The sequence below is a fragment of the Capronia coronata genome (assembly GCF_000585585.1).
Source record: "Capronia coronata CBS 617.96 chromosome Unknown acBCG-supercont1.4, whole genome shotgun sequence".
In the NCBI taxonomy this organism is placed as follows: domain Eukaryota; kingdom Fungi; phylum Ascomycota; class Eurotiomycetes; order Chaetothyriales; family Herpotrichiellaceae; genus Capronia; species Capronia coronata.
Genome location: NW_006912896.1, coordinates 2,903,397 through 2,924,254, shown reverse-complemented (window position 1 = coordinate 2,924,254; position 20,858 = coordinate 2,903,397). Strand labels below are relative to the sequence as shown.

Genomic DNA, 20,858 nt, shown 5'->3' with positions numbered 1-20,858 from the left:
CGACTTTTGCGCCGCGCCGTGTTGAAGTCTAGAAACACGCTGCCAGCATGGACGACCTTTATGATGAGTGAGACACCCTTGGCTCCTCTTGTTCCAAAGTCTTTCTAACCGTGACCATAGGTTCGGCAACTTCATCGGAGAAGCAGTCTCTGATGAAGAAGGAACGCAAGATGGCGATGCGGGCCAGAACTACGTCTACGACGTGGACTCGGAGACGGAGCAGCAACCTCATGCTGACCAATTGATGGAAGTGGACGACGAAGGGCCCTCGAACGCTGTGATATTACACGAAGACAAACAATATTATCCCACTGCGCAACAAGTATACGGAGAGGATGTCGAAACGATGGTCCAAGAAGAAGACGCGCAACCGCTTACACAACCGATTGTCGCGCCAGTCACGCAAAAGAAGTTTCAGGTCCAAGAGGCAGATCTCCCTCCAGTCTTCTACTCGCGAGATTTCATGACCGATCTTTTGAATTTCCCCGAAGGAATCAGAAATATAGCAGTGGCTGGACATTTGCACCATGGGAAGACCGCCTTCGTGGATATGCTGGTGATGCAGACCCATGAGCTGCAAGAAAGACTGGACAAGCGAATAGGCAAGAGAAGAGATGAACAGTTGAGATACACAGACACACATTTCCTCGAGCGTGAGAGAGGCGTCTCGATCAAGTCCGCCCCTATCAGTCTTGTCATGCAAGGAACACGGGGAAAGTCACACATTCTGAACATAATCGACACACCCGGACATGTCAATTTTGTCGATGAGGTTGCGTCGAGTCTGAGACTGGTTGATGGGGTTGTCCTGGTGGTCGATGTGGTTGAGGGCGTCCAAATCAACACCGAGCAGATCATCAAACATGCCGTGCTCGAAGATTTGCCTATGGTTTTGGTCATCAACAAGATGGATCGCTTGATCCTTGAACTGAAGATTCCACCCACCGATGCGTATTTCAAGTTGAAGCATGTCGTCGAAGAAGTCAACACCATCATTGAGAACACGATACCCGGCCAGGGAGAGAAGCGGAGACTGTCGCCCGAAAAGGGGAACGTCGCGTTTGCCTGCACATCCATGGAATGGATTTTTACGCTTCCGTCATTCGCGAAGATGTACTCGGAAACCTATCAAAAGGTCGATGCGACCGAGTTCTCCAAGAGGCTTTGGGGTGATATTTTCTTCAATCCCCGGAGTCGAAAGTTCACTCGAAAGGGAATGGAGGAGGGTTCAAAGAGGGCGTTCGTAAATTTCGTTCTTGAGCCCATCTACAAACTATACTCCCACACCATCAGTGAAAGCCCTGAAGACCTTGAAGCGACACTCAAAACGTTAGGAATAACGTTGAAGCCGTCAGAGCTGAAGTCGGATGCGAAGGTGCTGCTCAAGCTGGTGTGCGCACAGTTCTTCGGTCCTGCTAGTGGATTTGTTGACATGATTGTCCAACACCTGCCCTCTCCCATTGACGGCACGAAACGAATGCTGGAACACTACTACACCGGTCCGCTGGAATCTCCAGTTGCAGAATCGATGTCCAAGTGCGACTCGGACGGCCCACTAGTTGTGCACGTCACCAAGCTGTTCAACACCGCCGATGCCAAAACATTCAACGCTTTTGGCCGAATCTTGTCTGGCACAGCGTCTCCCGAGCAGGTTGTTCGAGTGCTTGGTGAAGCATACAGTCTTGAGGACGAAGAGGACTCGACGACCGCGACGATCACATCTACGTTTCTTGACTGCTCCCGTTACAACATTCCTGTGTCCGGGGTCCCGGCCGGCAATTTGGTTCTGCTTGCCGGTATCGACAACTCCATTGTCAAAACGGCTACTGTCGTGGCTGAAGAGTTCCCGAACAACGAGAGTGCCTATATTTTCCAACCCATCCGGCATTTCACCGAATCTGTTTTCAAGGTAGCGGTGGAGCCCATAAACCCATCTGAACTACCCAAAATGCTCGAGGGCTTAAGGAAGATCAATAAATCTTACCCGTTGATCACGACCAAGGTGGAGGAATCCGGCGAGCACGTTGTACTCGGTACAGGCGAATTATACATGGATTGCGTCTTGCATGATTTACGAACGCTGTATGCGGAAATGGACATTAAAGTCTCCGACCCAGTCACGCGCTTCTGCGAGACCGTCACCGAAACCAGCGCGATCATGTGCTACGCGTTGACACCCAACAAGAAGAACAAGTTGACCATGATTGCGGAGCCTCTCGACGATGGGATTGCCGAAGACATCGAGGCGGGAGTGGTGAAGATCCGAGATCCTATCCGAAAAGTTGCCAAGTTCTTCGAGGAGAAGTACGAATGGGACAAGCTGGCAGCGCGGTCGATTTGGGCTTTCGGTCCGGAGGAGATGGGGCCCAATATCCTCTGCGACGATACTCTACCTTCGACCACGGACAAGAAGCTTCTCAGGACAGTCCAGGAAAGCATCAAACAAGGTTTCTCCTGGGGTACACGTGAAGGTCCTTTGTGCGAGGAGCCGATCCGCAACACGAAGTTCCGACTCACAGGTGCCGAATTGGCCACGGAACCTATCTTCCGCGGCGGCGGGCAGATCATCCCTACAGCTCGCCGAGCAGTGTACAGTTCATTCCTGATGGCTGGACCACGGCTCATGGAACCCATCTACAGCGTTCACATGACCGGGCCTGCGGACTCGATTGCAGGGCTCTACACGGTGCTGATGAAGAGAAGAGGCCATGTGATTTCGGATGGTCCGGTGGCTGGCACTCCTCTCTACGCTGCCAAAGCTCTGCTTCCGGTGATTGACAGTTTTGGGTTTGAGACTGATCTCCGCATTCACAGTCAGGGCGCGGCCAGTGTGTCGTTGGTATTCGATCGATGGGACGTTGTGCCAGGCGATCCGCTTGATAAGAGTATTCGCATCCGGCCTCTGGAAATGGCGGGTCCTCAACAAGCTGCTCGAGATTTCGTGCTCAAGACGAGGCGGAGAAAGGGGTTGAGCGAGGATGTTGATGTCAAACGGTTCCTGGAGCCGGAGTTACTGGCTGGCTTACGAGAGAGTGGTATCCTGGATTGATCTGGCCCAGTCTGATTGTTTTTGAGATTCACACTGCACGCATCCTGGAAACGAGACTCCCGGCCAGGGAGAATGGTGCTTGGTACGAGCAACTTGAACTAAATGATGGATGCCAAAACGCCAATGGTATTAGTAGTAGGTTAGCTGAATCGGCCGAATATCCTGACGTTTTCTCCTCCTCCTTCATCAGAAGGGTGACAGTCTCTGCAAGTTCTCCTATACACAGAGGGCTCTAGGGCAGGACAGCCCCGGTGCCAATGATGATAACGGTACTCTGGACTTCCTCGAGCGCCGGCATGACCGGTCAGCTCAACGGGTCAAATCGAGTACCACTCTGAAAGCACCACTCAAGTCATAAGGGACAATATCTTCTTGAGCTCGCATTAGCCATGTACTAGTATCGCCTCTCTGTCAGATACTGGAACCTTTGAAGCCGTGTCAAAAGGCTGATGTTGTTTAGAGTAAATCCACCCACCTGCAGTGACTTGCACGAGCCGGGGCCAGCATAAGGCGGCAGCACCCTAATCCCTGAATAGGATGAGACCCTGGGGATAATTGAATGGCAACGGCGGCGAGTTTTCTTGGCCAAATTTTTTGGAAAATTTATGTGGCCCGCCCAAAAGTTCGAGTTTGGCCTGCGCAATTAGTCGTCCCGACGCTCTACAACTTTTCACCCTCTCCTGTATCTCACCTCCCCTCCTCCATTCTTCTGTATCCTCGCAGAGTCAATCAGGGAGTTCCTCAACACCGCAATCATGTCTGAAGAAGTTTACGACGGTGCCATCGGTATCGATCTGGGTAAGATACCACCACCACCAATGCTTCACCGCGGTTCGCTGTCGGCTAACAAACATTCCAGGTACCACCTACTCCTGCGTTGCGAACTACGACGGCAACAATGTCGAAATCAGTATGTCATCTCATGCGACGAGCAGGAAGGAAATCATCACTAACCCTCATCGCAGTCGCCAACGAGCAGGGTAGCTTCACCACCCCATCCTTCGTTTCCTTCACCGACGAGGAGCGTCTCATTGGTGAGGCCGCAAAGAACCAGGCCGCAATGAACCCTGAAAACACAGTCTTCGATGTCAAGTCAGTTTGCGCTTGCTGGTCAAAGGTCAAAACATATGCTGACAAGATCGCAGGCGATTGATTGGACGGCGATTTGATGACCCTATTGTCAAGAAGGATATCGAATCATGGCCATTCAAGGTCGTCGACCAAGGCGGCAACCCTATGGTGCAAGTTAGATACCTTGGAGAGACCAAGACCTTCTCACCACAAGAAATCTCGTCGATGGTCCTGATGAAGGTATGGGATTGCTCTGTGGCTTTAGTCGTTCGCAGTGCTAACACCAGAACAGATGAAGGAGGTCGCCGAGACAAAGTTGGGCAAGAAAGTCGAAAAGGCTGTTGTCACAGTCCCTGCCTACTTCAACGACAACCAGCGACAAGCCACCAAGGACGCCGGTGCCATTGCCGGCCTGAACGTTCTCCGCATCATCAACGAACCCACTGCTGCCGCCATCGCCTACGGTCTTGGATCCGGCAAGTCTGACAAGGAGCGCAATGTCATGATCTACGATCTTGGTGGTGGTACTTTCGATGTTTCTCTGCTCAACATCCACGGCGGTGTCTTCACGGTCAAGGCCACCGCTGGTGACACCCACTTGGGTGGTCAAGATTTCGACACCAACCTCCTCGAGCACTTCAAGAAGGAGTTCACCAGGAAGACGAAGAAGGACCTCTCTGGTGATGCCCGTGCCCTGCGAAGACTCCGTACCGCTTGCGAGCGTGCGAAGAGAACTCTGTCCAGTGCCACCCAGACCACCGTCGAGATCGACTCGCTCTTCGATGGTGAGGACTTCAACACCCAGATCACCCGTGCTCGTTTTGAAGACCTCAACGCCAAGGCCTTCAACGGCACTCTCGAGCCTGTTGCGCAGGTGCTTAAGGATGCCAACATTGACAAGTCTGCTGTCGATGTGATCGTCTTGGTTGGTGGTTCCACCCGTATTCCTCGTATCCAGAAGCTCCTCAGCGATTTCTTCGATGGCAAGAAGTTGGAGAAGGTACGCAAATTGACCCCTTGACACCACGGATCTCTACTAACGTTGTTACAGAGCATCAACCCTGATGAAGCTGTTGCCTACGGTGCCGCTGTCCAGGCTGGTATTCTTTCCGGCAAGGCCACCTCCGCCGAGACCGCCGATCTGCTTCTGCTCGACGTCGTTCCTCTCTCCCTTGGTGTCGCCATGGAAGGCAACATCTTTGCCCCTGTTGTTCCTCGCGGTAACACCGTACCGTGTATCAAGAAAAGGTATGTTCCTCTTTCCTTTTTCCGTTGTTCTTTCCCTGTATTCGTCGGTTGTTGTCGTTCCTCCTGTCGTTCCTTCCCTCAAAGGACCGCCCAAGTGCACCTGCCATCTTGATACTGGAAGGAACCCTGGATATTTACGCCCCCTGGACTGCGCACTTCGACATGTCTTCGACGTTCTTTTCCTTGTCTGCTCTGCAAACACCATACAGAAGATGGCGTCCCTCGTTTCCGACCTCCTGGAGTTGCTTGCACTTATAGTATGGACATGTTCGTCGCGGCCTGTCCATCAGAATCCCATCTACAAGCAGTTATTCTATGATCAGAACAACATTTCGGACACCTTGGCCACAGCATCCCTGAGTTTTGCTCCCGGTCTCTTCGAAACGCTCCAGTCCCTCAGCTCGCCAGACCTGGACTTCTGGCTCAACCTCCCTTCACTCTGGAGAAACCGGGCGGTGCACCTCTGGACTACCTGGATTCAGGGACCGATGGGAAAAGAGGGGCAATAGCACGTTGGAGGACATACGACGAGCCTCACACCAACGTTCTCATGTGGCCGCAAGAAGTCCACCGAAACTTCTTGAACGGCTACACCCCCAGCCACAAGGGCATGCTGGTGTGGATGAAGATTCCTCCTCTCATCGACGTTGCCAAGTTTCGCCTGTTGTTTCTGTCGATCGAAGGGTACTCTGTCTTTTCGATTATGGACCATGAAATCAAGCACTTAGAGGGGTGGCCGAAGCTGAAGGGACACCGAAATCGACCTGGTTTGATGCCATCATCTCTGGACTTTGGACCCTGGCCCCGGATTTGTCGTTATCAGCAGCATTTTGTCGGCCGTTATCAGCAGCAGATACTAATTCATGCCAACAGAACTTTCACTACAGTCGCGGACCAACAAACCACAGTCAGTTTCCCGATTTTCCAAGGAGAACGGACGAACTGCGAGGACAACACCTCGCTTGGAGAATTCACCTTGGCACCCATCCCACCGATGAGGGCAGGCGAAGCTCAGCTTGAGGTTGTCTTCGAAGTCGATGTCAACGGAATCCTCAAAGTCACTGCATCGGAAAAGACATCTGGCCGAACCGCCCACATCACCATCTCCAATGCCGTTGGCAAGCTGTCCAGCACAGAAATTGAGAAGATGGTCGAAGACGCGGCCAAATTCAAGAGCACCGATGAGGCATTCACCAAGAAGTTCGAAGCCAAGCAGCAACTCGAGTCCTACATTGGCCGTGTCGAGGAGTTGATCTCTGACCCGGGCCTGTCAATGAAGATGAAGCGTGGTAACAAGGCGAAAATTGAGGAAGCCCTCAGCGACGCCATGCAACAACTCGAGTTGGACGATGCTTCGGCGGATGATTTGAAGAAGAAGGAACTGGCGCTCAAGCGAGCAATGACCAAGGCTATGGCCACGAGATAGAGTGTGATTTTCTGAAGCTTCCTCAGATGATTTGAAGAATGTGGAATTAGGACTAAGGAGAACCGTGACCACGTTGAAGCCCATGGCCACGGGATAGCTGCAAGTTATCATAGGAAGTAACAGCCATTGTCACGGGCAAAATTCCAGATTGGGAAAAGCAATCATTTGTTTTGAAAGGTATACTTAGGCTTCGCGAACTCTGCCCTTGCTCTCGCGCATTATCAAATAACATCTTCCTTAGGGCTGCTCAACCCTCTACCAGACTACTAGTATCGCGCCAATGTGTACGGCTGGTTTGCCATTTGTCGTTGATATAGCTGGCCATAACGGAGACGACGAGCCATACGATGTAGTATGGAACCGTTATTTCGGTGCCTTCGGTGCCTTCGGTGCCTTCGGTGCTTAGAACTGACAAGTTGAGAGCTAGACGAGAAGATTCTTGTTCTATTCCATAGCTTTGGCAGCCCCATCATAAAGCTTCTTCGCTTCGTCTTGAGCCTTGCGCACAATCTCCTCCATCTGCTTATGCGCCTTGTGCAACTCGTCCACAATGACCAACTTCTGAGTCTCCATTTTGCGGAACCGTTTCTGCGCGTCGCCGCGGGCATTGCGGATCTCGAGACTGGAGCGGTCGAAGACCTTTTTCATTTCGGCCCGGGCTTGGGCGCGTGTTTCTGCCGTCATTGGCGGCACGGGGACCAGGACCAACAAAGGGTTGTTCTGGTCGACTTGGGGGACGAGACTGTGTGGACTGCCGATGATGGAGGAGCAGATCGGTTTGACATGCTGAAGTGAGGGGGTGTAGATTAGCAAGGAGGTAATCACAAAGAGAGGACAATGAGCAGACAATTGCAAATATGCGGCGAAAGACGCTAGAAGTGAGAGGAACATGTAAGACATGCAGAGAGGGGTGGTTGTATAGGAACAGGCCGAGAAGACGGATCACTATCACAGCCAGCCAGCCAGCCAGCCAGCCAGCGCGATGGGAATCACCACTGAAGAACCAATTCTCATGGTTCAGGAAATACAATCAATTCCCAACAAGAGCCCTGGTAAGAAATGTGTATACTTCGACCGAGAACCACTCCAGATGTGCTTGCAGTCCAGAGAGAGACACCCTCAGTCCAGACACACGTATCCTCCGGGCAGAGTAATGCAAAGCCAGAGCAGAACAACACCCAGACATGCATAGAGGAGAGCAGGGCAGAGATGAAACCACAACCACGAACCAGAAGGCATGAAAATCAAAAAGAAACAGAGATCAGAAACTTACCGCCGATTCCGCACAAAACACCTGCATCATCCTCCCCCCCTTGGGCACCACACTCGCCAGATCCCCGATCCTCAACCTCTCCTTGTGCGGCGGCGCGCCATGGGCATCATGACCCTTGACATTAAGCTCGACCGGCAACCCCTCGACCATGTCCGGCGTGACACGCCCTGCTTCTCGAGTCTTGACCAGGGCTTCTTTGAGGCGCGAAATGGCCTTTGAGATCTTATCGTTCAGCTCGCTGAAGTCGTACGGGTCGACTTCGGAGTCGCGTTCCCGCGTTGCCGCGTTGTCGGGGACATGGACGTCACGGTTCGGGGCGGTGACGGGGGGAGATTTGCGGGATGATTTGGAGGAGGCGGATGATTTTTTGAACGCAGTCGTTGAAGTGCTGAAATGTGTTGTTTGGGAGTGGTTTTGTACGGGTCCTTGCACTTGCAACCCTTGCGTTTCGGTCGATGGTACTAGTAGTCCTGCTCGTGGTCGAGCGTGTGTTGCTTGTGCGAGGGAGCGAGCATGGAGAGTAGACCGAGGGCTATTTCGGCGTCGGGAGCGGCATTGGAGACAGATGGAGCGCTGCTGTGGTCGTGTCGCGAAGAGGAATTGCTGCATGAGGCGGACGGAGGTGTCTCTGCTTCGTGGAGGAGGCATATTTGTGGAGAGGTTCGAGGTTCGTCTGTGAAGCTTATGGAGGTGTTGCAATCCAGCAAGGTGAAGCACTCGCATACTACTTTACTAAAATAAGTTACTGTACGTTGGTACCACACAAGCACACGGGTTTGCTTACCTCATTTTTGTGCTGTTCTCTCTTCTCTCTTCACGTGCCTCGCCTTCCGCAGCCGCAACCGACAGTCAATTCGTCCCCCACAGATTTCAAGTGCTCTAACTTCACATCTCAACACTAATGACCACAAGACTGTCCAACACCAGATAGACTAACTTCTCGGTCGTGCCAGAGACCTAGACCCATGAAGCGAATATCCATATCCTAGAGTCGCGAGCAACAAGTCCTCAAGGCATCATTGCCACCGCACCTCAACGCGGGCGAAGTCAATCGTCCAACTTCCTCCGCTACAATAATGTCCGCATCTGATGCAACTCGATGCTTCAGTCCCTGCTCCGTCAATCGCGGACAGCGCGTGTACCGCTCCAGAATGGCCAGATTGCCTTGCAAAGAGTGTCGGTGATACGACAGTCCAAGTATGTGGCCCACTAGCCGGACACGATCGACTTGACGAGGGCACATTTCTAACGTCAACCAGCAGACCATCGATTTCCCGCGTCTTGACCAGTTTTATCATTAGTTATTGTGTGATTTCCACGGCCAGCCATCTTTTCCCCAAGAAGCAGGATGTAAAACCCGCACAGGCCGACTCGGAGCAGGCGCGGTCCCGGGTTGAAGGGTTGTCGAAAGTCTCTGGACCGCAGCAGAATGGCCTCTCGAAGTCCCTGTCCGGCTCCGACTTCCCACCGGACGAAATCAGCATACCACTTCTTCTATATATCCGTCAGCGACGGGGACCACCCTACCGACCGGACGACCCTGAATGGAAGACATTCCAACGATTACAACAGGACAAGAAACTCCTGCATGACATAAAGGTGCAGGTTGCCCAACAGACCGAGAAGCAAGCGAGGAAACAAGAACAATTGGCCCAGTTCTTCCAGGTCCTCAGGCCGGGACACATGCGGGTGAATCTGGAACTTGTTGTCCCTCTCAACCGGCCGCCAGTCTACGAGGTACCGTATGTTGTGATCAAGCCCGGCGGCGAAGCTGTGCTCGTGTGGCGATGCCTGCCCGACAGTTTCGGCAGCAGACTGGACCGCGCATTTCATCCCATCATTCTCTCGAAAGCCTTCTATCACGGCCTGAAAGAGTTCTGGACCGTGTCATACCGAATCACCAAAGCTCGGCTGCAGGATCGCTTCAATCCCACCGGCAATTCCAACGGTAATCTGGGCGGCAGCGCGAGTAAGCTGAGCCCGCTGTACATGGCACGTCCACGGGCGAGACCCGCCACTGAAGAGGAAAAGGAAGAGAACAAGCTCCCCATACGAAGGGCCTCGGAAAGTGAGATGAAGAAAATGTTACCATTCTTACGCGGCGAGTATGGAGAACATGCTTCAAGGCAGGGCTACCGTGACGCCGTCCGGTCAATGACATACCAAGCAGCCATTGACTCGGCTTGTGCGGTGTTCCGGTTACATTGGGCCATGGGCCAGTCCAAAGCCGCACATACGGATGCTCGCGACCCATGCCACATCATAGGGTACATTGAGTTTGTGGGGGACCGCGGCAAGTTGCGCCTCGACGTCTTTGCCGTCTACTCCCCCAAGGCCAAGAGTCTGATCGGCCAACCTGCAATCACCAAAGCTTACGGTATCCCCGATGCTACGAAATGGTATGAACCACTGAGACGACGCAGACCAACATCTGGCTTTCTCTTGCCCGAGCAAACGAAGAAGACTCCTGCATTGAAAGAGCAACCACAATCCACAGAAGACTCAACGACCGATGCTTCTGATGAGAAGGAACGTAGAGAGGTTGGCGCGAGGGAGGAAGAGGGAGATGGAGAAAAGTGATGTGTCCTAGAAAGATGTGAATTCCACGCACTTGTGCTTGGGAATCCTCGACCTGTGGTTGATATCTTGTTATAACCGGCGTGCCCGATTTGTTTTGTTCGTCACACCGGTGGTGATCTGGGCGGAGTAAACTTTGCTCTGCTCCGGGATGAAAAGGGCGTCTTCCTCAATGTAGCCTGGGAGAGTTCGAATTGGTCTGGAGCGTCTGTCAAGATTATCTGACCACGTTCGAATCTCGTAGGCGACTTGATCTCGGTGGCTTTGTGGAGCGAAAGCAGCGATAGTCAACACGTGTGACGATGTTACGGACATGCCTACCATCATATTGCTCGGATTATGTGATCGCTTTATCCAAGGTTCACTGTACCTCCAGATTCCTGTGCCTTCACCGGCCCTGTCTTCCGATCTGACAGCACCTTCGCCTTGGGTTTGATGGGCGTCCAGTATCGCCTTCTTGTCAGAGTTGTGCAGACCTCTCTCTGCCGATGGGCTGCTGGCGATCAACTCTCGGAGCGCTTTGCTTTTATCGCGAGCGACAAAATATGTGTATCGGTCGTGATGCATTGGCTTGAGCATCTCGGAGGATGTTGATCTTGCTCGGATTTGGCTTCTTCTTGTCCATCACCACGGCCGAAAAGCTGGGATTTAAAAGACAGCCGTGTTGGAGAGTACATCTTCAAACGTACCTCCAGCCTGGAAGCGGTAAACGAACACTGGCACCTCTTGATTGAGACGCTAAGCTCTCCCAATAGCCTGTGCTTCTGTTTCGCACCACCTGCCGTAGTAACTGCAGTAACGCGTCCTTTGTTCGGCTGTTTGTCGGCGTCATGCTGCCCTTTCACTTCACCTTGCCACCTTTCGCGTACCCTGTGTCAATGGCAGCCGACGTTGCCTCCATCCTTTCTTTGTATGATAGATTGTATTGACCTTGGTTACTAGGTATACTGAGCAGTGGGTGGGAGAGAGACAGAGGGGAGAAAAAAGAGGAGCGGTTGTACACCTGCATATCTACGTACTAATTAGTACTATCTAACGAGGCTAAGTTCTTAGCAACTCCTCCTTAGGGGACACTAAAAGTTGTATACCTTTGTCTAGTGAACTAGTAGGTACTTAGTACGTACTACTGTGTACATGTCGACTATCTACGATCCTCTGTACCATGTCAAGCTGCGCTTGGACCTTTGTCCTTTGACAGGCCGAACTAATCTTCCCCATTCATTCTCGAGGGCGACTCCAGCACTCCTTTCCTGCCGCTGTCGTGATAATCGGCTTATCCAGGAGCTGGCACTGGAAAGATGAAGGCTCTCGCTGCTCTCCTGCCCTGCGCGGTGCTGCTGCAGAATGTCGCAGCTCAAGGCGGGTATCTATTCACGGTCGACTCCAAAGTCGCCTCGTCCTCCACGTCAATGATTGATTCCGACGTGGCCAGCGCGATCATCGCAAGAAGAAGAGATCTCACAGCCGAGCGATACCTGGGGGTCACGGACGAAAGGATACTTGAAGACATCCATTCATATGGGGGCTACCAAAAGCCACTCTTCCAAAATGTACAGGCTGGAGAAGCACCGGGCAGGCTGTTCATAAGAATATCAGGAGTGGACATGCAGGTCCACGACTTCGACAATGTCATGCCTGATCTGTGGATACAAGAACCGACCAAAGACCTGCTCACGGACTTCAAGGCCATTCCGAACCGCAAAAAGAAGGACTTCACCTGCGAATACCTTGTGCCCACAGGCCTCAACACGCCCAACAGCAAAGGAGTGGAAGTGATCTTCTCGTATCCGCTGGGGAATGTATGAATGAAGCGAAACTGTTGAGATGTACGTTTGACTGATTTGGCCTTTACAGGAACGGCTATGCCTTGCCTCGTCGGAGATCTCTGACATCCCCATCATCCTCTCTCTCTACACCTACCTACCTACGAACCCGTCCGAGGTCAAAGACTACCTGCCCCCCTTGATCCGCCTTCTTAAACACTTGTCAGCCACCGAAAACATCGAATCTACACTCCTCCTGCTGCCGTCGAAGCTCTCCAAGGCCGTTGACAAGCCTGCGCACCAGTACCAGGCACGTGCACCGCAAAAGTCGGAGGAAGAACCTCTCGATCTCCCATCGGCAACTCCTACGGATGCCGTTTCTTTTGACACTGTGGCTGCGCCCGATGCCAGCAAGAATACCACGCTTCCCTCTGTCATCCCCGCATGCTTCGCCTCGCAATCTGCATGCGAGAACACCACCAACTCCTGCTCGGGCCACGGCTCCTGCTACCTAGCACATACAAACTGCTTCAAATGCCGATGTGGCACGACACTGGTGCGTGTGAATGAAGACGGCACAAAGAAGACTGTCCAATGGGGAGGCGCAGCGTGTCAGAAGAAGGACATTAGCGTGCCGTTCATTCTATTCGCTGGGTTTGGGGTGGTGATGGCAGCCTTGATCGCCGGGGTCATTGGGATGTTGTACAATATGGGCAGCCAGGAATTGCCCAGTGTTATCGGTGCAGGTGTGGCAGGGCCCAAGGCGGGCAAATGAAGCCATTCCATGCAATATGAATGGAGCTGCGGTCATGTCAGGGTCAGGCTTGGATGTCTGTCTGTTCGGCTGAAACGGTTCCAATGTACACAAGTCTGTTATAGCACCCTACGCCGCGTAAGGAATGACTACATGATTGATTGACGGACGGCACAAAAGGCGAAGATTCCATGGAGCGCAAGCCAAAGACTTACTCAGTCTTCTTGGTCACCATCCTAGCCCTTTGCTCTTGTTCTCTCCTGTCTGCAATGATGATTTGTTCTCTGTCGACCATTCAATGCCTCTCCCTTCCAGCTTGTGCTTCGACTGATCATTGACTCGTCAAGGTACGGCATGAGAGACCCCCTCGGCTACATGCATGTTTCTTCTCTCTCCATTCTCCGGCCATTCGATGAACCTGCCGGTCTACAAGCGCCTGCAATTGCGCCCTGGTCGCCTGGCTGTATGTGGTTGGTTTGGTTTGGTTGATGCTCGGTATCTTCTACCAGTCACATCTCAGACTCGATACCTTAGTCAACGGCCTTTTCCCCCTCGATTCCAGCTCAATGACATCCGGTTCTCTTCTGACACATGTGCCTGAACCTAGGAACGGACAATACTGTTGTCGACCATCTGGACTTGAAGCTTTGCACGAGCACATGCAGGGTTCCTGCTAGTCGTTGATTCCGGCCATCCTCATATCTAGTACGAATGACTTATACACCCAGACGCCCCAGTTTCTAGATGCCTTTCTGTTGTAACTAGCCATTCAATTGACGGGTGCTAGTATAAGTCTTCCAAGTTTTACCCAGCGCCGGGCTTGTATAAGGGAACTGCAACATCCCCACCAGAATCGACCACTTCTAGCATCATGGGTGGAATCGATGTAGCTTCTGTCGTGGCATCCATCATCTCAGCATTCGGGAGTGGTCTGGAAGTGTTCCACCGCCTAAGCGGAAAGAAACGAAAGACCAGCGCGAGACCTCCTCGACCATGGGAGGAAGAAGAATGGATCCAAGATTCCCTCAAGAGCCGACCATTGCAGATCCAACAAGAATACGATCACAATGTGGTCAAGTTCGGTCACCGCTTCGAGGTTGGCGACAGTACAGCTCATTCGACTCTGGCACATACTCTGCTGGTTCTCAATACGGGGTTGATCAATCTGATCAATCATGCACTGTCGACAGACCCGCATTCGAAAGCCATGTCCCAGAAAGCATTGTTCACTCTCTCCGAAACTGCTGCTCTGGACACCCTGGCAGCTCTGGGTCAACTCCAGTCACGGCTAAGCCTCAGCGTTGCTTCAACGCCCAGACTGCCGTTGGAGCCGAAGGAGAGACAAAAGTTCACTGATAACGCGACTCAAATGTTCAATGACAAGAAGAGTCAGATCCCCCACAGTCGAAAGGGGAGCTCGGCGTCACTCTCCAAAACATCGAAACGACCATCTCCTGCCCCGCTCCTCGTGCGTGGAGGCTGGGTGAGGTCCAAGAGCGGATCTTTGATCATCTCAGCAGCAACCGCCAGGAAAATAGAAGGATCCAAAGAAGCAAGGGGTGAGAAGGTCAAAGGAGCAAAGACCGAGAAGCATATTCGAAGCCAGTCGAATCCATCCAATATCAGCTCATCCGCCTCTCCACAAGACTCACATACTCGGAAGCGGTCTGATGATGCAGAGAACAATGAAGCGGACTTCAGGGGTACTTACAAGGCCGGTGACCGACAACCTCAACGGCGGAAAACATCCCAAGATTGCAGACCAGAGGAGCACCCGCCGTTCCAGAGACAGAGACAGACATCAGATACAAATCCACGGCCTCAAAGACAACCTAGCATGCTGATAGTGCCTGCGGACTTTTTCGACACCCCAGCAACGGGGATGCAGGTTGAGAGCGTTGAACCGCCGCCTCGGCCTCCGAAGATCCCTCTCGACACACGGCCTAGACTTAGACATGGTCATAATCATGGCAATGGCAACGGCAATGCACGACCGTCTTCGACCATGACGTTCATGACTGCCAGCACGAAAATCGGCGAGATTCCGGCATCGCGATGGCCTGATGGGGTCGTGTCTACCGGGGAATTAGGCTCGAGAAGACCGGCCTATGTTGTGCCGCCTCCGCTCGAGACAGCCGAGCCGAAAAAGAAGAAAGGCCTCAAGTTCTGGAAAAGAGAGTGTAAGAGACAGGAGATTGCTGCGTAGGAGACCTTGAGAGAGAGAGATATTCAGAAAGGGATGAACGAGTGTCAGCTCAATAATCATGACTGTATTGATTTGTAGGAGGTACCTATGTATGGTAGACCATATAAGTTGTAATGTCAAAGAAACTATCCATTCTGCTCCGGTAAGTTTCGTCATTTAGAGTATTGTTCGCGAATATAAATTACCTTAAATTTGATACAATCTTCCATCTGTTTTCTACAACGTCTTCAACCAAATACTACTTCTACGATTCCCTCCCTAACCAGCAGCAAAGGAGTAACCAACGGCAGAGAGTGACTGTGAATCAACGGAAGGTCGCTTTTCACGGCAGAAGTCCAAAGACTATCAGCACTCACCCATCGAGCATCCCAACCTCTCATATTTGTCCTTGCCCACTTGAGAGACGACGTTCATCAGGCCGCTACGAGCTTTCGCGGCACTTGTCTTGCTTCGCGTATCCAGCTTCCGTCCGCTTGTCCAAGGCTACCCGCTTTTCACTGGTCTCAGAAGATTTGGAAATGGCATCAGGAACAATCCCCGTTCCCATGCCTGGCGAGGGTGAACCGATTGTCTTCTTCGACATCACGCTTGGTGGTAAGTGCTGCTCTTGCCGCTTTTTCGCTGCCATTCCTGCTGTTCCCAGACCGTTTATTTGAAGATATGCGTCAGCTGTCACAGACGGTGGGAAATGCTATCAGATGCAAGCTTAAGAATTGTGTGGTCACCAGCTGGATATCTCTTCTCTGGTCGTTGTCCTTCTTCTTGTCAGCCAGGCTACGCTGGATCTGTCCTTGGTTGCACACACCGCTCTGCTCGTGGCTGCTATGCATACAGTTCGCACTGCGCCGGGCTATGATACGGCTCATTTCCTCCACATTGAACACCTGCTCTCCTTTACTTTGAACGCGTTCTCGTCCACCAAAAGCATTCATTGCCCCAAGCATAAAGCCATGTTGATTTGTAAGTGCCGACGACTAACGCACTTTTCCTCGACGCAGGCGAACCCCTAGGCCGGATCAAGATGCATCTCTTTGCCAACACTGTGCCCAAAACAGCCGAGAACTTCAGACAATTCTGCACCGGCGAACATAAAGTCGCTGGCCGCCCGCAAGGGTATAAAGGCAGCAGGTTTCATCGTGTGGTACGTATCAGGAACACCGTTGCAGTATTACCACATATACAACGAGACGACGTGGCATCGACGAGGCACGGTCTGAGCATTGTTTCTCCTCGAAATTGAACCTCCCTCAATCCTTCTATTCCTCCTTGATCCAACCTCAACTCTCAGACCGTTTTGCTGCACCCAAAAGCCAACCCGACACGAATTGAATCTCAGTCACATCTCTCATAACACCTGCCCCATTCCCCATTCCCAATTCCCCGTACCTGTGTGCTGTCTGCTGTGTGCCACGCACATTTCAGACTCAGACTTGATCAGCCAAGCTGACATCTGACGTTGATAGATCAAAAACTTCATGATCCAAGGCGGCGATTTCCTGCACTCAGACGGCACCGGCAGCACGAGCATCTACCACAACGCCGCCTTCCCCGACGAATCGTTCCAACACAAACACACCGCCGCGGGAATGTTGTCCATGGCCAACTCCGGCCCCAACACGAACGGATGTCAGTTCTTCATCACCTGTGCGCCCACGCCGCACTTGGACAACAAGCACGTCGTCTTCGGTCAGGTCGCGGACCAGGAGAGCATGAATGTCGTGCGCATGATTGAGAACACGAGGACCGCGGGGCCCGGTGGGCGTGGACAAGGGGAACGGCCGGTTCTTGATGTTCGGATTGCCGAGTGTGGGGAGTTGTAGACATCCCGACATCCTCTAGTTGGTAGTAGGTGGTACACAGCTTCTTCTTCTCCAAATGCTGTGGCTGTGACTGCCGGTGTGGACCGTGTTGGAACCGGCATATTTGGTCTGATATGGTGCACCACTGCATGGATTGAGAACATGGAGTTTGCGCGGAAAATGTAGATTGCATTGCCTGAATCAATGGATGGATGAGAGTCAGGCGGGGAGTGTCCTGTTGGGTTGGGTTGGGCTCATGCTCATTCTTCTTCGTGGAAGAATCGTGAGTGAGTCTGCTCGAATGCCTCTATTCTTGGGATCAAGGCAGGTCAACGCATCTACCACCGGCGGTCGACAGGTTCGTCGGCGTCCCTACCCAAACAGCGACGCGGATGAAGGACATACATACTACTCAGCGACATGTTCTTCCGACACACATGCCTCTGTTATACTGGCCGGGGGCTCTCATTCAGCATTTCGAATTATGACCTCGACACACACTCGCGCCGCCCTCATTCTCATCGTCCATCCACACAAATATTCATGATGGCATCCAGCCGCCTCCTATCCCGGCATGGGACCAGGCTCCGAGAAATCCAATGGAGTGGAGACGGAACAAGGCCGACATGTGATAAAATCCCGCCGGTACCAGTCAAGAGACAGGTGCAGGGATGGTCATAAAACGAGGAGCGAGGAGCAAGGAGCTCTAGTCTCTCTTTCTGGCGTAGGCACAGACAGGTTGACGCCCAACGATATCCAACCTGCGCAACAACAGGAGACGAAGAGAAAAATGAAGATAGGGGTTGGATAGCCGCATCTGATACCACGCTACCAGAGCCAGGACTTGATGAGCAGCCGGAAGTGGGAAAGAAAAAGCACCTGGTGTGGATGTGTACCAACTTAAAATATATCAGACATCAGTGTCTGTCGATGTTACTACTCTCGAACGTCCCCCAAGTCACTTCATTCTTTGTCGGTGGCCCTTCGATCCGAGGCAAGGAATCCCTTGCGTTCCTCAAGATCAGGTATTCTACGATGTCGACTTCAAGATCCCCCTCATTCCTCTCCTCGACAGTGGTTGTCTCGTTGGATCGACTCTGCTTCTGCTCCCTTCTGTATGCATGTTTATGGGAACGTTCATGCGGATTGTCTGCCCCAGGTAGATCTGCCTGAGTAGCTTGCTGCCGTTTCATGGGCACCCCGATCTTCAGAAGACCTTGCTGCTCCTATTGCTGCTGTCGAATCATGGACCGCTGCCAGTCACGGCGCCATTGGTCTGTTAGAGAAGGAAGCCAGAGATGGCCCATCTTGTCTTCCAATTCGGCAGCTAGCAGGGTCCAGCCGTAGTCGTCGTGGTTGTTGTTGTCGTTGTCGTCATTCGCTAGTGGAACGTTGTGGGGGCCACCGTCATTCCTCAATCCTGCCGCCCCCTTGCTCCTTTGGTTATTGTGTGAGGCGTCGCTCTTGCTTTGGGCCACGTAATCGTCCAGCAGTGCGCAATCTAAGCTTCAAGCTCAAGCTGACGTGGATGATGTGTCCTTTCGTTCGGAGACGGTTGTCCTCTCGGAGAAGAAGAACACTGCCTAGAACCAATGCAGACCATGTCAGACAAGTGTGTGTGTGTGTGAGCTGAGCGAGAGAAGCCAGCGAGTTTCTTGTTGAGGAATGTCTGTGCTATGTCGGCCAGGGAAGGCTCGTGCCGGGCCTCGACCCTGGCCATATCAGCCGTCCTTGGGTTTCCTGGTCTCCTCGAATGAACAACTTGAAGCTGCAGACAGAATGCCAATAACCCACAACAGAACTGTAACTGTATAGGCGAGAGGGGTTGTGTTGTCAGAATATGACCAAGCTGGAGACGGGGTGTAGCCAGATTGGATGTAATGTTTCTCGACCGTATGCTCTCTCGTAGCGGTTGGGTCCTCATCAATGGCTCCTCCGGCAGCTCTAGAGCTCGGGCCAATTCAAGGGGAAGCCTTAGGTGCTTGGGATTGGATGAAAGAAAACAAACCGGGCGTCGTCCTGAACGCGATATTGCCCAGCTGTAACATTGGTCGGGTGCTATCTCCACAGCACCAAGGTGCACCAAGTACAGTCGGATGGGTTCAAGCACTTTGGAATGGATTCAAGGGCCAGGAGCAACTCAAGTTCAACCCACCTCAATACTATGTCAATGGCCAGGACAATGCTCGGATCCATGTTGGGGCACTCATATATCCGGATGTCAACAGTGAGCGGCTATGCTCGTTTGCTTACCCCTTCAACTAGAATGACATACTCGCCGTGTTCAGAGAGCTGTACCCATCCCACCATTTTATGGATGACATTCCTGCTCTAGGCAAGGACCTTAGCAAGGTCGGAAATGAGAGGGCCGAAGAGATCTTGAAGCGATTCGGTCGACCATGATGGGCCAGTTTGGAGGAGAGCATTCGGGATGCCACCGCAGGGTGGGCTTAGCGGGAAGAGGACGACTTCTTCTACCACGGTTTGATCCGACGGCACGCTCCATCAAGTCGATCGTTACACTGAACAGGGAACAATGGGATGTGATGCAGTGAGTGGCAGACAATCATTTCAGATGAGCCGCGTCGTCGGCCAGAGCAGTCTTCGGCGGAGCATACAATCGAGTCTGACACTTGGCATAATCATGTGATATCACGTGCAAATTACGAGAATACGAGTGTCGACAGTCTTCCGAGTTCTTCCCCGAACCCGAATTCTCCCTAGCTTTCTTTCCTCCCTCCGTCCTCCACTCATCGTCGTGCATCATCGATCTCAGCGCGCGGGCGACTTCCCTATCTGTAGTACGGGCCCACGGCTGAATTAGGAACCATGATTGACGAGAGGTACAAATACTCACTTTGGTCCCGTCGAATATTTATTATTCCTGGCGTTGAGTATAGACATTCCTTCTTTGTCTTGTGTCGCTTTCCATTGCGCCAAACCCAGGCATTCATTTACTCGCTCGACCTCTTTCGTTTTCCCCCACGTCACGCCATTGCCTTGTTCTGCGTAAGGTCCAGGTCATGATAACCCCCCGCGATCATGAGATACCAGACCCTTCGCTTCACCATGTTCTACAAAGAGCCTAAGAACGAGAGCAGGCATTCGCAGACTGCGCAACACCTGGGCGCAGCGTCGTCGGGCTCGAGTCTCCGCTCACCTACCTCGAGCGTCTCCCTACTGTCACGACACTCCGCAACTGCTGTGTCAAGTCCATCGATGCGGACGGATGGCGAGCAGCGGAGGAGCTGATGGAAAGAGAGCAGAGAATACGAATATATCCTGCACTCTACAAGTGTATGCGCATGCTGTTGTCGGCTGAGGAACAGAACGGCGATTCAATGGTCGGCCTCATAACGCCCTGCTGCGAGGGAGCTGTGGGAGACAATCGTACTGGATATCCACCGCTCCATATACGTCTGCCAGAACCATCCGCCAAGCATCTTGGTATAAAAACTGGTTGGACAGATACCGTTGGTACCGGTCTACAACGCTGCGACCCGGAGACATGCCGAGCTCTCGGCCGTGGCAGAACAGCCTGCCAAGTGCGATCACGGATGGTCACAAATCCAAGGGTATCATCTTGGCTGCGTTGAAGAAGAGGAGGATTGAATGGTGCCACGAAGAATGACATCGCGTGGCTCGCCGCCGCTACAGAGGTTGATCTGATAAGAAGTACCAACTACGACAAA

At 52.5% G+C, this 20,858-nt stretch overlaps 8 protein-coding genes across 8 annotated transcripts; 7 read left to right on the top strand and 1 right to left on the bottom strand.

Moving 5' to 3' along the window:
* Positions 1 to 47: 47 nt before the first annotated feature.
* A1O1_05581 (elongation factor 2) lies at positions 48 to 3,049 on the top strand (the record flags this gene model as incomplete). Its single annotated transcript, XM_007726466.1, has 2 exons — positions 48 to 67; positions 121 to 3,049. 2 exons carry the CDS (start codon positions 48 to 50, stop codon positions 3,047 to 3,049), a joined length of 2,949 nt encoding a protein of 982 aa, XP_007724656.1.
* A 755-nt stretch (positions 3,050 to 3,804) lies between these two features.
* Positions 3,805 to 6,794, top strand: A1O1_05580 (heat shock protein SSB1; the record flags this gene model as incomplete). The annotated part of the gene is made up of 7 exons (XM_007726465.1): positions 3,805 to 3,847; positions 3,909 to 3,959; positions 4,015 to 4,141; positions 4,195 to 4,360; positions 4,413 to 5,120; positions 5,172 to 5,368; positions 6,242 to 6,794. 7 exons carry the CDS (start codon positions 3,805 to 3,807, stop codon positions 6,792 to 6,794), a joined length of 1,845 nt encoding a protein of 614 aa, XP_007724655.1.
* A 444-nt stretch (positions 6,795 to 7,238) lies between these two features.
* On the bottom strand, positions 7,239 to 8,715 carry A1O1_05579 (uncharacterized protein; the record flags this gene model as incomplete). Its single annotated transcript, XM_007726464.1, has 2 exons — positions 7,239 to 7,580; positions 8,068 to 8,715. The coding sequence occupies 2 exons, from the start codon at positions 8,713 to 8,715 to the stop codon at positions 7,239 to 7,241; spliced, it is 990 nt and encodes a 329-aa protein (XP_007724654.1).
* A 451-nt stretch (positions 8,716 to 9,166) lies between these two features.
* A1O1_05578 (uncharacterized protein) lies at positions 9,167 to 10,647 on the top strand (the record flags this gene model as incomplete). Its single annotated transcript, XM_007726463.1, has 2 exons — positions 9,167 to 9,264; positions 9,330 to 10,647. The coding sequence occupies 2 exons, from the start codon at positions 9,167 to 9,169 to the stop codon at positions 10,645 to 10,647; spliced, it is 1,416 nt and encodes a 471-aa protein (XP_007724653.1).
* Positions 10,648 to 11,942: 1,295 nt separating this feature from the next.
* A1O1_05577 (uncharacterized protein) lies at positions 11,943 to 13,182 on the top strand (the record flags this gene model as incomplete). The annotated part of the gene is made up of 2 exons (XM_007726462.1): positions 11,943 to 12,443; positions 12,499 to 13,182. 2 exons carry the CDS (start codon positions 11,943 to 11,945, stop codon positions 13,180 to 13,182), a joined length of 1,185 nt encoding a protein of 394 aa, XP_007724652.1.
* Positions 13,183 to 14,032: 850 nt separating this feature from the next.
* On the top strand, positions 14,033 to 15,367 carry A1O1_05576 (uncharacterized protein; the record flags this gene model as incomplete). Its single annotated transcript, XM_007726461.1, has 1 exon — positions 14,033 to 15,367. One exon carries the CDS (start codon positions 14,033 to 14,035, stop codon positions 15,365 to 15,367), a length of 1,335 nt encoding a protein of 444 aa, XP_007724651.1.
* Positions 15,368 to 16,388: 1,021 nt separating this feature from the next.
* On the top strand, positions 16,389 to 17,187 carry A1O1_05575 (peptidyl-prolyl cis-trans isomerase H; the record flags this gene model as incomplete). Its single annotated transcript, XM_007726460.1, has 2 exons — positions 16,389 to 16,508; positions 16,831 to 17,187. 2 exons carry the CDS (start codon positions 16,389 to 16,391, stop codon positions 17,185 to 17,187), a joined length of 477 nt encoding a protein of 158 aa, XP_007724650.1.
* A 1,905-nt stretch (positions 17,188 to 19,092) lies between these two features.
* A1O1_05574 (uncharacterized protein) lies at positions 19,093 to 19,569 on the top strand (the record flags this gene model as incomplete). The annotated part of the gene is made up of 2 exons (XM_007726459.1): positions 19,093 to 19,362; positions 19,432 to 19,569. 2 exons carry the CDS (start codon positions 19,093 to 19,095, stop codon positions 19,567 to 19,569), a joined length of 408 nt encoding a protein of 135 aa, XP_007724649.1.
* Between the last annotated feature and the right edge of the window lie 1,289 nt (positions 19,570 to 20,858).